Source organism: Mirounga leonina, unplaced genomic scaffold (genome assembly GCF_011800145.1).
Source record: "Mirounga leonina isolate KUSES-001 unplaced genomic scaffold, KU_Mleo_1.0 Mir_321, whole genome shotgun sequence".
Lineage (NCBI taxonomy): Eukaryota > Metazoa > Chordata > Mammalia > Carnivora > Phocidae > Mirounga > Mirounga leonina.
The window spans coordinates 5,047,759-5,063,938 of record NW_023270680.1 but is presented as its reverse complement, the minus strand read 5'-3'; the positions used below and the strand labels follow the sequence as shown (position 1 = coordinate 5,063,938).

The 16,180-nt window shown below is 54.1% G+C and overlaps 1 protein-coding gene across 1 annotated transcript in view; it reads left to right on the top strand.

The window, feature by feature from the left end:
- The first annotated feature begins 7,246 nt into the window (after window positions 1-7,246).
- Window positions 7,247-16,180, top strand: part of PTPRN2 (protein tyrosine phosphatase receptor type N2) — a 119,153-nt gene continuing 110,219 nt past the window's right edge. Inside the window, exons 1-4 of the mRNA XM_035029802.1 lie at window positions 7,247-7,288; window positions 8,834-9,363; window positions 10,404-10,435; window positions 10,599-10,738. Coding sequence (XP_034885693.1) covers window positions 7,247-7,288; window positions 8,834-9,363; window positions 10,404-10,435; window positions 10,599-10,738 — 744 coding nt within the window. The remainder of the gene's footprint in view (window positions 7,289-8,833; window positions 9,364-10,403; window positions 10,436-10,598; window positions 10,739-16,180) is intronic.

The window sequence follows — 16,180 nt, the reverse complement described above, 5'->3', positions numbered from 1 at the left end:
GCCTGGGTGGTTCAGTCGGTTAAGCATCTGCCTTCGGCTCAGGTCATGATCCCAGGGTCCTGGGATCAAGCCCCACATCGGGCTCCCTGCTCCATGGGAAGCCTGCTTCTCCCTCTCCCACTCCCCCTGCTTGTGTTCCCTCTCTCGCTGTGTCTGTCTGTCAAATAAATAAATAAAATCTTTAAAAATAAAAAAATAAAAACAAAATAGCAGCTTGAGGTGTAAGAGCCCCTCCAGATTTCCTCTGGGCACCTCATCCTCATCTCATGGACAAGCACCCCCTCCAAGAGATGGGGACCCAGCAGTGGTCACCCCGCAGGCTGGCTCAGCAGGGGACAGGGTGTCGGTGACAGCAAAAGTGTGTTTTTCTGGTTATATATATGGTTGCAGTCATTCAACAGAGATCAGTTCTTAAAGCCACATGTGTGTAGAACGGATAAAAAGAATAAAAGCCAACTGTCTTTTTCCAAACCCAACTATTATTACTAAATTGTTACCCAAGTAAGAACAGCTGCTACGACTTTGGGGGGGATGCTTGGAGGGTCTCATGGGATGAAGGGGGCACAGCCTGCCCAGGAGCTCCGCATTGCTTCCCTGGCGCTCACGCAAGTCTGAGACCAGAATCCGATTCTCCCTGGACTGTGTATGTGTGTGTCGAGGTCCTAGCACTGACCAGCTTGGGGGACTCAGCCTGCCTCTCAGCACTGCTTCTGTCATCTGTAAAGCTGACAGCGAGCGTGCACGAGCCACGGGGTGTCTGCGAGAGTCCACTAGACCGTGCACAGAAAAGTGACAAACAGGGTCCACGGCACAGCAGCCACGTTCAGGAAATGCATTCTCTTCTCCACATGTGCAAGTTTGCACATGTGTGTTCGATGTGTGTGAGAGGATGTGTGTGTGAGATGACGTGTGCGGAGGTATGTGCTGTGTGTGCCGTGTGTGGACATCTATGTTGATAGTGTGTGTATCTGTGTGATGGTGTGTGTGACGTGCTTCATGTGCAAGGTCGTGTTTACATGTATGCAGATGGCGTGTGTGCCCGTGTGTGGGGAGAATGACACGATGGTGTCTATGCATGTATGTGAGATGACAAATCTGGAACATGCAAATACTCTGAAGGCAAGGGGTTTGGTGTTGGGTTTCAGGTGAGGGACAGACTCTGAGCCGAGAAGCCCGGGGAGGGCAGCCCCCCCCAGCGGCCGGCTGCCCGGGGCCCCCAGTGTGGGGAGCCGAGAAGCAAGGGCGCTCTGGAAGCATGATCGTATGCAGGTTGGCGGGAGAAAGGGGAGCCAGCCTTCAGGGGGTCTGAGGAAGGCTTGGTGGAATATTGGTAGTGAGAGCAAGGAAGTGGGTCTGATGGATCGGGGTGGGGATTCTGAGGACACCAGGATGGCCCCCGCAAACCAGCACAGGTGGGCGGGAACCAGTCATGGCCCCAGAGCAACAGGAACTGACCGATGCAGCGCAAAGGGCAGGGAAGCCTCAAGCCTCACCCCAGAGGAGGTGGACATTCGGGCCAGAGCATCTCCAAGACGCAGAGTACCGGATGCTGTCTGAGCATGCTGAGGCCACGGGAAGGCTCGTCCCCCGCCCTGCCCCCACAGAAGCGAGCCCCTTCTTCCCAGCAGTCGGTCGTGGCTTTACCGTATGTTGGGCATCACTCTCGTGAAGTGGCCTCTCAAGAAAGATTCTTAGTGGTAGGAAGCGATCGTTCTTTAAAGGCTTATTTAATTTTTTAAAATTCTCAAGAGGGGCACCTGGGTGGCTCAGTCAGTTGAGTGGCTGACTCTTGATTTCTGCTCAGGTCATGATCTCAGGGTCGTGAGATTGAGCCCCGTGTTGGGCTCTGTGCTCAGCAGGGAGTTTGCTTGAGATTCTCTCTCCCTCGCTCTTCCTCTCCCCCTCCCCCTGCTAGCGTGTGTGCTCTCTCTGTCTCTGAAGAAAATAAAAAAATACTCAAGAGCCATCAGAGATAAGGATGATGAAATGGGGTGATCAGGTTAAGTAACAGAGTTTGTGGGAACCAGAAGTAAAACATTATTAGAAAATATAAGACTAGATTTCCAGTTTTGTTTGGGCATATTCCAGATAATTCTAAATAGGAATTTTAGATACAATGGAAAAAGGCTAAAGTGAACATATAATAACTTCCTAAAGTGTTTGAATTGAAAGATAGCAGGATATATATATCAGGTAGGTTTAAAAGAAATTTAAAAGCAGTCTCAGTACACCGTAGCATCCTATTGAAGATTATATGCTAATTTTGTACCATACTTGCTAAAATGACAATGCACTTCATGCAGCATCTATAGAAAAGATTTGACTATTTTTTATTCATCTGGCTATTTGGTAGCTATGGGTGAATTCATATGGAATTCTGAAGTACCATTCCTGAATTTTTCAGAGAGTGATGGCCAAGCCCGAACCTTCTGGGATTGGCTCATGTTGTGTCAGAAGGAAAAGCAACTAGCTGCTTCCAGCGCTCGCGTCCCATCAGGTCTAGATGCATGCCCACATATTTGCGACACAAAATCAGGAAACACCCGTCTACAGTAATCCCTCTTCCGCAGACTCCAGACACCCAGGCAAGTGTTGTCAGGCTGGGCTGCTCTGTCATTTAACCGGAGCCTCTTTCCACACAGAAAAGCACACATGAGAGTTTTCCTTCAAAGCATACGCAAAGAGCACGAAGCTGAATTACATAATTGTGAAATAAACATTACTTGAACTGTGTTTCTACTTTTAATTCCAAACTAATTTAAGGAAAAAACTGTTTCCAATTATATGGACCAGTAGCATGCAACTGACAGAATTTATGGAACAGCTTTTGGCTGAAAAATAGAGCAAACCTGGGTATTCTCCACAGCAGTATTTTGTTTCCTGTCATCTGGAGATAATGGCAAAAAAGTTAGAATCTTGTTCACGAAATGAGTCTTTCGTACAAACATTCACTCTAGGGAATTTTAGCTCAATTTTGTAAAGAAGAATAAAATCTAATCATGAACATACTATATATATTATAGACATACATGGTATATGTCCTGCTACGTAGTGTGTGTCTATATATATTTTTATAAATGGATTTACAAATCAAGTATTTTAAATATAATTTGTATACCATTATTACAAATTATCATTTTATTTTTAAAACAAAATTAGTTTAGATTTTCTGAAATCAAGCAGGTATCCCAGAAGGTGTTTTATATATATATATATATATATATATATATATATATGTATATATATATATAATATTTGTAAATCCATTTATAAAAATATATATATATATAGACACACAGGCTACACGGAGCACCAACTATTAAATACGTATTTATAGCATTATTTTCAAAATAACTAAGGTTAGATTTTTACGATGAGGTAGACTGAAAGTGATACACTTTCTAGGTTCTAGAACCTGGAGAATAAACACCAGATTATCCTCTGTCTGCAAATATCTGTCCCTGCGGGCAGCAGTGTTCCATGCTACCTCTAAGGAGGAGCTAAGGAGAGCAACACTAAGTCTCTGAGGCTTTTCTTGTTCTTACAGGAATTGTAATTTCAAAGTTTGAAAGAGGAAGTCTAAAAATCCCTACATATTTGTTAACCAGTCTTTCAGGAATAAATTTCTTTTGCTAAAATACATTTTTTGTTTTTAGTAAAATGGTTTCATGTTAGGCCATTGGAGAGGGTATCAACTCTATTTTGTGTAAGATATCCTATTTTTGGATTTTAAAATTTCTAGGTCAATGTGAATATGAGCCAACATGAGAACTAATAATAAAAGCTGAGTAATTTGGTAATTATTTTTCAAAACCAAAAAAATGACTGTATTTTTCTGTTTAGAGTACAGAATTCACATTTTTTTCTTGAAATAAAGTAAAATGTTTGAACCAATCATTTTATTATTTCTTAATTCCTCTCCATTTTAAAGTGAGTGTAACAATTTTATACGAATATCTTCAAGCTGGTAACGTAAGAAATGCAGCAAAACCCTCTCCTAAAGAATCACGCCAGTTAGTGAATTTGATTATCCTTGCTTCCAGTTTGCAAGGGTGCGTGGCAGTCTGCTGACACACAGGCCCCTCTCCCCACAGTGGATGTGTCTTCTTTCATGATGAATAAGGACTCATCATTAGTGTCTAAAGCCTTTATAAATATTGTCCTTGAAAACAGCTATTTATTGACAATTAGTTTCAATTTAGAGTCATCTATACTCACCTACGCAAGTATCTTCTTTTTAAAATTATCACAATGCCAATTACTATGTTTCACTAGGAAGTTGACCAATTAAAACATCTTGCTTTTCAAAATTCACTCATTGATACTTTTGAAATGTTATTTTAACATTTTACTATGTATGAAAGTACCATATACACATAACTACAATATTCAAAGGGACCTAATTTCATTTTTATAATTTAAAGTCATTTTTATAAATGGATTTACAAATCAGAAGTATTTTAAATATAATTTGTATACCATTATTACAAATTATTGTTTTATTTTTAAAACAAAATTAGATTTTCTGAAATCAAGCAGGTATCCCAGAAGGTGTTTTTTTTTTTTTATCATTTTCTACTTAACCATATTATTTAAAATTCCTGAAATAGGTGTTGTTTTACTTTATAATAATCATGTTTCCCATGACAGTCTTTCTCTATTTTGTTTAAAAATACATTTTCTTTGATAATTTAGTACATTGGAAATTTATCCTAATCATTTAAATATGGAAGATATAATAGTTTGGTGTTTCCTAAATTGAAAATGAGATTCTTCTCACAGAACATTAGGTTTTACACATAACAAATGTGAACTGATCTTTTAAAAAAGTATTAGGATCAACAAATCATTTCAAACTATTTATATTGTTTAGATATTTTGTAGATCTTGGGGAATTTTACATATCCTATATTTTTTATTCATCAGCCAAACAATCCTAACTTCTATATGAATAATGTACTCATTTATCATGTAAAATGACTGCCATCAACATGCCTCTCAAAAACATTTTGCATCATGTTTAAAAGTTTTCTCTGTAAATGTCACTGAAATTGAAAATTGAAATCTATTATTAAATGAGGTCTAAGCTCTCATGACAAAAAAAAAAAAAAAAAACCACCTACCATCATTCATTCTTCAAGATATTAGCTGACTCTAGTCTCACATTACTGAAAAGACACTTTTCTAAAGTATTTTCAGGAATTAAAGGATACATTTTTCCTGTCCGGGAAATAAGAAAGGATTTTAAAATAAAGGAAAATAGAATGAAAATCTGGTGGATTAATTTATCAGTTTCTGAAACAGTAGACTAAAAGGATCAGCACCTAAAACACAAATACGTTCTTTTAATGAATTCCCTGGGCAATCCGTTTATCTTTAAGCCCCGAGCCGGCGGGTTAAACAGCCAGGCATTGACGTCGGCCAAACCGTGGGGGGAGGGGAGGCGGGGGGGAGGGAGGGGAGGAAGGTGACCGACCCCAAAAGAACACACAGTGTGCGCACCGAGGTGTCCGTGAGAAGATACAGTTCTCCACCTAGGAATACCTGCATTCAGAGTGTAAGGCCCATCTAGCCATTTACAAAGTGACCAAAAGGGACTTCAGTGGTACCACCTCCCCACACATTCTTCCGGAAAGCTCTAGAGACAGGTGGGTCATTCAATTCAGATTAAATCAGGACTGTGGTGCTTTGATGCTGGAAGTGAAACCTTTGGGACAAGTGAAACCAGCTAGATAAAATAAATGTATCTGTGTACTTACTTCTTTATTATGTCATGTCATGTTTGTAAGGAACAGCCTATCTGGCTTTGAGCAGCACGCCCTGTCCCGGCTCCAGCTTTCCCTGGGGTCGCCGACCCTCTGGCCACCCTAGGACCCCTTGCGAGACGCAGCCAGGCACCTCCTCTCGCCGTGGTGGAGCGGGGTGGCGAGTGGGGTCCCGGCCACCTCGGCGACCGAGCGGCTGGCCGCCCCGCCGTCCTCACACCTGGTCGTGGTTCCCTCGCCGCCAGCGCGGCGAGAGGGGCGGGCCCGCCCCGGGCGCCGGCGGGGAGGGCGGCCGCCGAGGCCGCGTCTTGGGGACCCGCCCGGCCTGCAGCGCGCGTGGCCGGCCACTGGCGGGCTCCCGGAGCCTCTCTGCGCGTCGCGGTGAGTTGGGAGCCGGCGCGCGTTCCCCTCGCGCCCCAGCGAGCCCGGCCGGGCGCCCCCCGAGCCTGCGCGCGGGTCCCGGCGGCTGCCCCGGCCCCAGCCGGCCTAGGACGGAGGCGCAACCGCCACGGCCGCCCGGCCCAAGTCGTCCCGCGCGGAGCCGCAGGGAGGACGCTTCGTCAGCGCCGCTGCGCCGAGGTCCTCGTGCCCTGAGACCGCCGCGGGCGGCCCCGGCGATGGGGGCCGAGCGCCCTGGTGCCCCTGGCCAAGCCCGGGGCCTGGAAGCGTTCCCCTCCACGCCGCGCGCCGCCCGGTGCCCCGCGCGGCGTCCCCAGCACCTTGGAGGCCGGCCCTCCGGTCCTGGAGGGGCCTTCCCTGTCATCCGCCCCCCGTTCTGAGACCCCCACCCAGGACTGGGGAGGCGCAGCAACTCTCTGCACACGCGCGCGCGCACACACACACACACACACAGGCGCGCGCGCGCAGGCCGTTGCTATGGAGAGGCGGGTTACCAGAGAGGCTGAGGGCGACAGGTCCCCTCCTCCAGGCCTCCCTTCCCTGCCTGCGCCCCCTCTCCGCCGACCTCCCCCCTCGCCCCGCTGGAGCTTCCGGGGCCCCTCCCGCCTCCTCCGCGGCCCCTGCCTGCAACCCCTCCTCTCTCTCCCCTCCCAGGGCCGGGCCAGGGGTCGCCCCAGAGGCTGGAGCAGTACGCAGGGGCCCGGGGTTCCCGGGTGGGCCCACGCCCCGAGGCGGACAGCGAGGAGGGACAGGCATCACCACCATTGGGGTCTTTGCCTGAGGAGGACCCTCAGAGAGTGACGCAAGGCGGGGCACAGGTCTCCGGGCCTGGACGACCGGGAGGCCCAGCTGGCGGCCGAGCGCTGAGCCCCCAGCGAGTTTCCTGAGGGTCTGCAGGCCCTCCTGGCTCGGGGCTGCAGGAGCCCGGGTGATTTACCACCTCCCGGCCTACTGGATGTATGCGGGGGTCGGGGTGCACCGCGGGGTGGATAACCGGAGAGAAGCCCAAGGCTCCCCCTTGGCCTCCACTGGACCTCATTTTCCCCTTGCGCTTCCCGAAGCCCGGGACGCCCTGGCCCGCGATGAGCTCGGGCCACCTGGGCCTGCGGGAGCTGTTGATGGAGGTGCCACCTCTTTGCCCTGGGGCTCTATGAAGCGCTGAGCTCCCGACCGCTATAAATACCAAATCAAAGCAGAACTCAGCGGAGGCCTTGGGTCATAGGAAGCTGGTCCTTACGACACTTTTAGACAGGCAAGCAGGCACTCGACTCATGTCAGTTAACGACCCCTTCCCCTGAGCCCTGGCCCCGGCGTTTCCCCGAGAGAAGAGCGGCGGCGGGGCAGGTCTTGGCGGCAACGCCTGAGGGGAAGGGTGGGGAGGAGACCGGACGCGGTGCTAGCTCCGCCCGGGCGGGCCGGCTGGGACTGGGAGTGGCGAGTGCAGTTGGCCCTGGAGGGGCCCGGAGCGGGCGCCGGGGGGCCGCCGGCTGTGGGGCGGGAGGGGCGTCGGGTTAGGAGGGGCCGCCCTGCTCGGCGCGGGCCGCCGTCTCCAGCTGTCCCGAGCGCAGGAACAATGGGGAGGCAGTGGGAGAGGGGGACTGGGAGGAGGGCGCCAGGGTTTCCAGAAAAGGAGAAACTAAAGAGCCCCGCGCAGACTGTCATCTGCATGTGACAAGGTCTCTCCCCGCTCCTTTCTTTCTTCCTCTTGTTCCTGCAGCTGTGGGCCTCGGAGAACGCATTGTACACACAGATGTTGGGTCTCAGCTCTCCGGTCTCTGCTGCTCGCCCAGGGCGTAGCGCACCGGGGTGCCCCCACCTGTAGCTGAGACTGGGGGTCCAGGGCTGGGAGAGAAAGAATGTGTGTGGGGGGGGAGAAGGGCCAGGGGAGCGTGATGGGGTGGCTGAGCGTCTGCGGGAGGCCAATCACAGGGCCCAGCAGGCCTAGTCGCCCCCCAGACTCCAGCAGGGTCAGGGAGCTTGGGGAGGAGCCAGCGAGTGGAGTAAAGCCCTGCGACTCCCCCCCACGCCACCCCCGCGCTCCATTTGCCTGCTAGGCAGTGGTCCAGGCCAGGCCTTTGACCTGTGGAGGCAAGAAGGCAGATGGATTCCACAGTTTCACTGCCGCCTCAGGCCAGCTTTGGGGCTAGAGACCTGCACCGCGCCTGGGCGAAAAGGTGGCAAAGTTCTCACTCCTTCCCGCGTCGGGCAATGCGCTTTGTACGCGAATTGGAGACCTAAACACTTGAGAGTAAAGGGGGGAGGCTCAGGAAGGGCATTTACTCTCTTGTTTTACCAGCGTCATTGACCTGCCTCGATTTGGAAAGAAAGCAAAGGCACCCCATGGCAAAAGTGGAAAAACTAACTCGAAAGAACAATTTGCCATAAATTTTCCTCTTGCGGAGTTTCGACACCCCCACCCTTCCCATAGCAGAGGTCATGGTAAGGCCATGCGGTTGACGGTTCTCGCCGAGTCCCCTCTTCCCTGAGCGCTACCCTGAACTTGCCGGGTTTGAAGTGCCCTGGAGCGGTGGAAGGGAGGACGGCTGAAAAGAAAGAACGGGCAAAGGCCCGGGCGTTGTACGAATGACTGACAAAGCCGATGTCCATTCATAGTCTCGGGCGGGAGAGGGTGTTCGGAGAGCCGCGGCCCCTTAGCCAATTGCTGTCAGCAACATGTGGGGGGGGGGGACATCGCTATAGCAACCGGTGGCTGGGCCGCGAGCCGCGCCGCCGCGGGCCGGGTGCGCGCCGGGCCGGATATAAGGCGGGGCGCGGCGGCCGCGCAGGATGGAGCTGCGCGCGCGGCCGGTGGCCCTGCGGGGACTGTCCCGCGTCGGCCCCGCGCCCGTCCTCACTGCGCCCCGGCCCCGAGCGCCTCGCCCCGGGGCCGGGCCGGAGCGGCGCGCTCAGAGCCCGGCGGAGCGGCCGCGCAGAGCTGCCGGCGCCCGCGGGCTCAGAGCGGGTGCTGCAGCCGCCGCTGGAGCCACGACGCACGGCACCTTTGTCTACGCCGGCCTCCCGAGAAGTTTGTGGTCAGAAGCAGGATGGACCCGCTCGTCTGTGGCTCGGGCGCAGGGAAACGGCTAGCCGTGGTGATGGCGCCGCCGCTGCCCGCGGCCGCCGCGCCCCGAGGCTGTTCGGCCCGGCGCACGCCCCCGCCCCCCTCCGGCTTGGGCGCTGGGCACCGGCCCCTCTGCAGGTAACCAGGAGCTCGGGGCCGGGGCGCGGGCACCGGTAGGGTTGCAGGAGAAAGGAGAGAGGCTGGGGTGGGGGAGGGAGGAAGCAGGAGGGACCCACCGAGGGCACCGCCAGGCGGGTAGGTAGCAGGGCGCGGAACCAGAGCTTGGGGAGGGTGGAGGGTGCACTTGGGGGCTTGGATGGGCAACCTGGACGTCGGAGAGCTCAGGGCAGGGGCTAACGCAGACTCGAAGCAGGACACCTGTCAAAGGCTCTGGCTGGCGGAGGGAGGTCTGAGGTCATCCCCCAGTGGGTTTTGGTTAAATATCCCAGGGTGACCCGGTTGGTGGTGCAGAGATTGAGAGGGGGTGGCAGCTGTCCTACCCGCCCCCCCGCCCCTTGGAGACTGGCAGGACTGGGCTGGGGCCCTCGTTCTTGGACTTCCCCTGGCCACCCGGGTAGTTCAGACCATCAAGAGAGAGGGGCGTGGGGGGGGGTGGGGAACGGAGCACACGCTGATGGGCAGGGGTGTGGGAAAAGAAGAGGCAGCCAGGATGGAGGGGAGCCAACGCGGGGACATTTTCCTCCCGCCCCTTTGGGGCGCTCTTCACTGTCCTCTTTTGGTCGGGGCTCGCGCCTGTGTGCCATGGGGTGTTTCAGTTAAGGGGCACGGGATGGGTACGCAGGGAAGAGCGATCGAGGAGCAGGTGGGGTCGTGGGTGAGATTGCAGGATCTTTTGAGCACCCCCCCCCCCCGCGCGCGGGCGCGCGCACCAGTTGGAGAAGCGTCTCGGAGTGGCCACCTCCCCTCCCCCAAATGGACCTGCGCTTTCTCGGCCCCCCGAGGTGAGGCGGCCGCGTGCTCGCGGAGAGAAACTTCTGAAGGAGGGACTTCATTTCCTGCCTTCCTTAACTACCTGTGTGGTTCTGAACTGTAGCCTCCTTCGAGGTTCTAGAGTAGTTCCACTCGAGGCAATCAGACGGACCCCAAAATTAGGGGTTGAAACCACAGCAGAATTGGCTTTACTGCCGGAAAGAGTCTCCCGCCCTTTTGTGTCACAGTGCGCTGAACTCGCCGCGCTCCACGCTGGACGGTTGGGGGGGGGGGGGGTCTCTGTCACAGTCGCCAGGGCCCCGGAACGCACACCCCGACGGCAGCAAGGACCCTCTCTGCGCAGGTCCCCGCGGGGCTGGCCTGCTGCTCTGGCCTTGCCTCCGGCCCCCTGCCCCTGCGCGTCCTCCCGCTCTGGGTTCCAGTTCCCGAGCTAAGTCCGCAGACAGCGGTCCCTCTTCGGCACCCGGAGCCTCACCGCCTGGGGTCCAGGGCGCAGCGTGTCTACGTGGTCTCTGCCCAGCCAGCCTCCCCCGAATTTAGATGCACGCGAAAGTGCGAGGAGGTAAAGGTTTGTGTGCAGGAGGGGGCGGGAAGCTCATTTCTTTTTACCAACCCAAGAGGAAACGCCCCCCACCCAACCAAGCACACCCACTTGGCTGCCAAGAAGGGGGTGGCCGTGGTGGGGGGAGCGCCGCAGAGACGTGCGCGGTGAGCCTGTGCGGCTCCCGGGTGGATGGATGCGGGCGTTGTTGGGGACCTCAGCCGGTGCCCCACTGCCCGCGCGCTTTGTGGCGGGGAGGCTGGGCCACGGCACTGTCCCCTTGGGGAAGGGGGCCGGGCCCTCTTGGAACCCCTCAGTGCTGTGAGTACTTGCGGCCCCCAGGAGCCCTCGCCCGGGCGCTGTGGCCTGTCCCGCGCTGCGGCCTGATCTTTCGGACCTCTGTGGGCTCCGGTAAATAAGTGGGGGGCGGGGGGGAACCGGGCAGGGGAGGTGAGAAAGCCCGCAGTCCGTCCAGCCCGGCAGGGCCCCAAAACAGATCTGTGCCCCAAGTAGCACCGCGGCGGCGGCGGGGTCCTGACCCGTGAGGCTGGTCGAGTCTCGGATGGAGCTTCTTAGCCTCCTCGGAGGAGGATGGGCAAAAACCCCAGTCCTGAAGAGGGTTTGGTTCTTGCGGGAAAACTTCTTGGGACCACGGCGCCTGGGAAAACACCTGACCGAGGAGGCGCGCTACTGCGCGAGTCAGAGCAGGCCTCGGGGACCGATTTGCACGCCGAAAACACGGGTCGGGAGCGGACGCATCAAGTGTATTGGCCGAGTGTGAGTCTGTTGGTAGTAAGAACGCCGGCGGAGAATCTGAAAGATGGCTAGGGGCAGGATTTCTCTTGGGGGGCTGATCTTTCCGGGTCTGTTCTCAGCTGGTCGCTCTCTGTTCTCCCCGAGACAATTTGCTATGTATCAAGCTCTACTAAAAATTAGCTCACACAACGGTAGTTTTCCCCCTTTAAACATAAATATCGTAAATCTTCTCTGATGTCTTACAACAGAGTAGTTTCCCAAAACTGATGTTCTAGGAGTGCTTAAAGCTGGTAAATAGACAATTTATTATCTTTTGCATATTTATATTTGTGTCTATGCCTAAAAAAATAAACAAATGGCTTATTTTAAAACAGGGTATCCCCACTTATTTTCATTTAAGAATAATTATTTCTTGGACATTCTTTTCTCTTGCCTATATAGGCTTTTTTTTTTTTTGGCTACTTGAATGGCAGATTTGCAAGTACAATTTCATCTGTGATAGGAACAATGGCTTTCACTTGCACAAAGGATTTCTCCCACCCTGGATTCAGACCGAAATGCCTCTTGCTCTGATAATAGCTTCTGAAAAGATTTTGTAATGCAGAGAATTAATACATGATTATTTCCGCCTGACTTCTCTCATTTATGAGAATTCTGTGGCAAATTCCAAATTAAAAATAGTTCAGTTAACAGCTTTAAAAAATACACTTGAAATATTTTAAGACACTACCCTCCCCCTGTATTTTTAAGTTTGGTCATTCCCATGGCCTGAAAACTATGAAAATTTTTGATCAGCTTTAGAGTCATAGTTACTGTATTTTAGTAAGTACATTTTGGTAAATCTAGCATGAAATTTCCAAATAATTCTAAAATTTTTCATCTGGGAAAGCAAAGACCGATTTGTGATAGCAACTAATTAGTAGTCTCTAAAATCAAATTCTAGATTTTACAGGCAAAGGGATCGTTGCAATCATAGTCACGTCAAGGTGCAGAGGAACATAGGATGAGGCTGGGTTTGCAAAACCAAGTCCTTAGGAATGATACAAATGAAAACATGCACAGGTTAGAAGTTCCATAGTAATGAAATCAAATGCCTGTGCCCATAAGTTTTGGGTACAAGTGTATTTTAAAATTGAAGTCAGTGGCTTAGGCACGGGGCTGCTATTGTTAACTGTTCACAGGCTTGGAAAAACGCTCACTGTTGCTACTGGTCCACAAATATTTGTTACCGTGAAGTTTTGTGTTTGTGTGCTGCCTTAGTTCTCACAACCAAGTTTGGGCATAAAATGTTCTCTTTTTTTCTCTTTCCTTTTAAGCTTACCACATGGACAGCTAAAGAAAAAAAGTTTTGAAGATATTTTGCCATAAATGGCTCAGAAGACAATGTAAAGGAAGCCCCATGCACCTTCACTTACAAGCACAGATCAAAATAGTTTAAATAGGTCAGGACAACGTCTGTAGATTCTAATTCCTAAGAGCAATTCCACAAATTGTCTCTGTGGTCACATTTATCTTAAATCATAGCTTCTGCAATATTTTACATTCTAAATTCAAGGAGTTGCAGGTGGAAATGGTTGAGTGGAAGAAATATGCAATATTATACCACAGTTTACTGTCAAGATACATCTAACCTGATATAAAATTGACTTAATTATTCCTGATTATTTTTTAAAACCATACTTTTCCTGCATCTGGAACTTAGCATTAAGTGCTTGTGTGTGTGTGTCTCCTACATCCTGGGGTGCACAGTTACCAGCACTCCTGTGTGACCTCAGCCACCGTACAGTTCCGCTTTTAAAAGACGCCTGACTGTAAATGTCAAAGTCATAAATATTTCAGCATTATTTTTTTTCAATTCCAAGTCAAGACTGACAGGATGCTTCTAATTAGTCGAGGGCTCTCTGCAGGGCCCAGCCCCAGGACAAAATTTGGGGAAAGCACATGTAGTTCAAGTTGCTCAGCCTTGGGGAGCAGGGACCCAGAAGGGGAGGAGGCTGAGGCCCGCCCCACCCAGGTCACACCTGGAGCAGAACCTCGGATCAAACTCACTCTCCAGCGGATATCAGGCTCATTCTTTTTTCTTAAAGCTGGTGGTTAGCAGGGATTAGAAGTTTTGTTTGTTTTCTTAATTCCACAAAAAGAAAGGAAATAAAATAATCATAAAGTTATTTTAACTCAATCACTATGCCAAAGAGGGGAGGTCACTTTTTTTTTTTTTTTAATTTCTATAAATTTTCGTTTCTTCCGGGATTCTTAAGACCTGACTAGCAACCAGCAACAGTTTTTCCTCCCGCTGGACCCTTCCTCTCCTCGCTGGGTAGGTCGGAACCACTGGGGGTGCAGGGGGGCTGGGCAAGGAAGAGTGACTTTTCCGGTTCCAGCTGAGTAGCCCCGGGCGGGCTGGAGAGAGAGTTCCGAGCCCAGCCCCAGGATCCTGTGACCTCGTTGTCACGAGCCCGGTGGGTCCGTCAGCCCTACCACCACCTTCCCTCTCTGGCTCAGACCCCCTGATTCCCCGCCCACGCTCCTGTCACTGACTGCCCCTGCTGTGCGGGCTGGACCGGCCGGCTGTCCACAGCCATCGACCCCTCCCCTGGCTGCCAGAAGGGCCTCCTGGCGGATGGGCTGCCTGGGGGGGAGGGGGGGGGGGCTGGGTGCCTCCCTCCGGCCTGAGACCACTGTGGCCCTTCTCTTTGGGACAGCTCCAGCCCACGCAGCTTGGAACTAGAGGACATCATAGAAAATGGGACTCGGTGGGCACGGGGCCCCGTCCTTTTTCCTTCCCCGCTTCCCTTCTCCTCCAGCAGCACCTGGGACCCGGAGGGGCATGGTGGTGCTGAGCAACTGGGAAGAGGGAGAGCAGGATCCAGAGAGGAGGGACCCAAGCTCTGGGGGCAGTCACTCTCCTTGACATTTTTCTTTGACCTTTGAGTTAGTTCCACGCACGCCGCGAAAGGGGCAGCGGTTAGGCCCTGCTTGCTTCTCTACCCCCGCTTGCCGGGCGCATCGTGGGTCACGGTGAGCGTCGGTGCCCCAGCCAGCCGTGGCGGCCGCGTTTGGGCCACCCTGCCGCCCTGGGAAGAGCTTCGGTTTGGCCCCCCGGCTGAGTGTCCAACCCGGAGTTTCTCCTTCGCCCCAGACCTGGGCCAGGTTGACGTGTGGGCACTGCCACCTGCCTCCGTGGCCTCCCACCTGGAATCGCGTGACAACCGGGCCACCCCGTGCCCCTTACACGGTGAGCCCGCGGGCACCCTGCGCAGCGGGACCCCGCGTCCCCGACTGCCCGGCGCCCACGGCCCAGGCCTTGGTCCCTGGCGCGCGTGCGGCCGTCTGTCGGGTGCGCACTGCGCGTCCTCTCGGAGCCGGGCTGGCCACCACACGCGTGTGCGCTTCACGTCGCCAGGCAGGAAGAGCCTGGAAGTCCCTGTTCCCGGGCGCCGTCAACCACGTGGGCGCGAGGGGTCCTCCCGACGCCCGGGCGGCATCCCCAGAGCTGGCGCCTGGCCTAAGTGAGGACCCGGCACCTCCAGTGGCCCGCACTGGGGCGGGATTGAGGGACGCGTAGTGACGGCCAGGCGGACCCGGCCCAGGCGGGGGACAGCGGACGCCCCTCCTTCGGCCGCGCCGCCTCCTTTGTTGTCCCCGCTCGGTCTGCCGAGGCGAGGCTGTCCCGCGGGGGGCGCGGGGAGAGCGAACGGCCTCCTGGAAGGGCCCCACGGAGGTGCCGATTCGGCCCCTTTCGGGGAGGGGAGGGGCGGCGGCGGAGACCCCGGCCCGCAGCCTCGCCGGCCCTCGGCGCTCACCGCCGCCGGAGGGGCGCGAGGCAGCGCGCCGCGCGGGGCCGGGGAGCTGGGCCGGGCCGGCCGCGCTCCGTCCCGCCCTGCTGGGCCTCGCTGCGCGGGGTGGGGTCCCTGCGGTTTATTTACCGGGCTCTGGCTCTCACCCGCCAGGGGCGGAGACGGGGTGCGGAGGGAACTGGGCGGCGGGGAGGGGTGGTCCGCGGCTCCGCAGCTTTGACCTTCCGGAGGCGGCCGTGCCGGCGCGGGGGGAGCGCGGAGGGGAGGGGTCCACGCCGGGGGCGGCGGCGGGAACGGCCACACCGGCCTCCCGCGCCCCGCCCCTCGTGTCCCCCGCCCCCACGCGGGGGTCCTCCCCCCGCCCCTCCCCCTCCCCCCGTCGTCCCACCCCCTCCGCCCCTCCCCTCTCCCCAGCGCCCTCCCCGCCCTCCGTGAGCCTCCCGCCCTTTGCCAGCCTCGCGGTCCTCCTCGGAGCCGCGCATCCAGGCAGGAAAATCCAGCGTCTTTTCTCATTTAACCCGCGTTTCCATTAACTCAGTCCCGGCACCAGCTAATCCGCGGCACCGAAGGCAAAAGGAGGCTAATTAATGACCAGCTTTTCCAGTCAAGACCGGCGATAATTGCTTTGGTGGCCTTTATGATTACAAGCTAAAAATGGCCCGGCCTGACATAAGAGGCCCTGTGTACACTCGGAGGCAGGAGGGAATGAGGAGGGGGAAGGCTGGAGACAGAGCAGAAAATTACTAATACAAGACACATAATGAATAGGCCGGCCAGGCATTCATGGGGAAAAAATCCATTTTGTTACCACGCGAAATTAGGTGGTGGAAAGGAGTCTGCTAATTGTTCTCATCTTGTAGCAACCGGGACCGAGGCGCGGGCGTGCGTCTCCATTCATTTACCGAGTAAT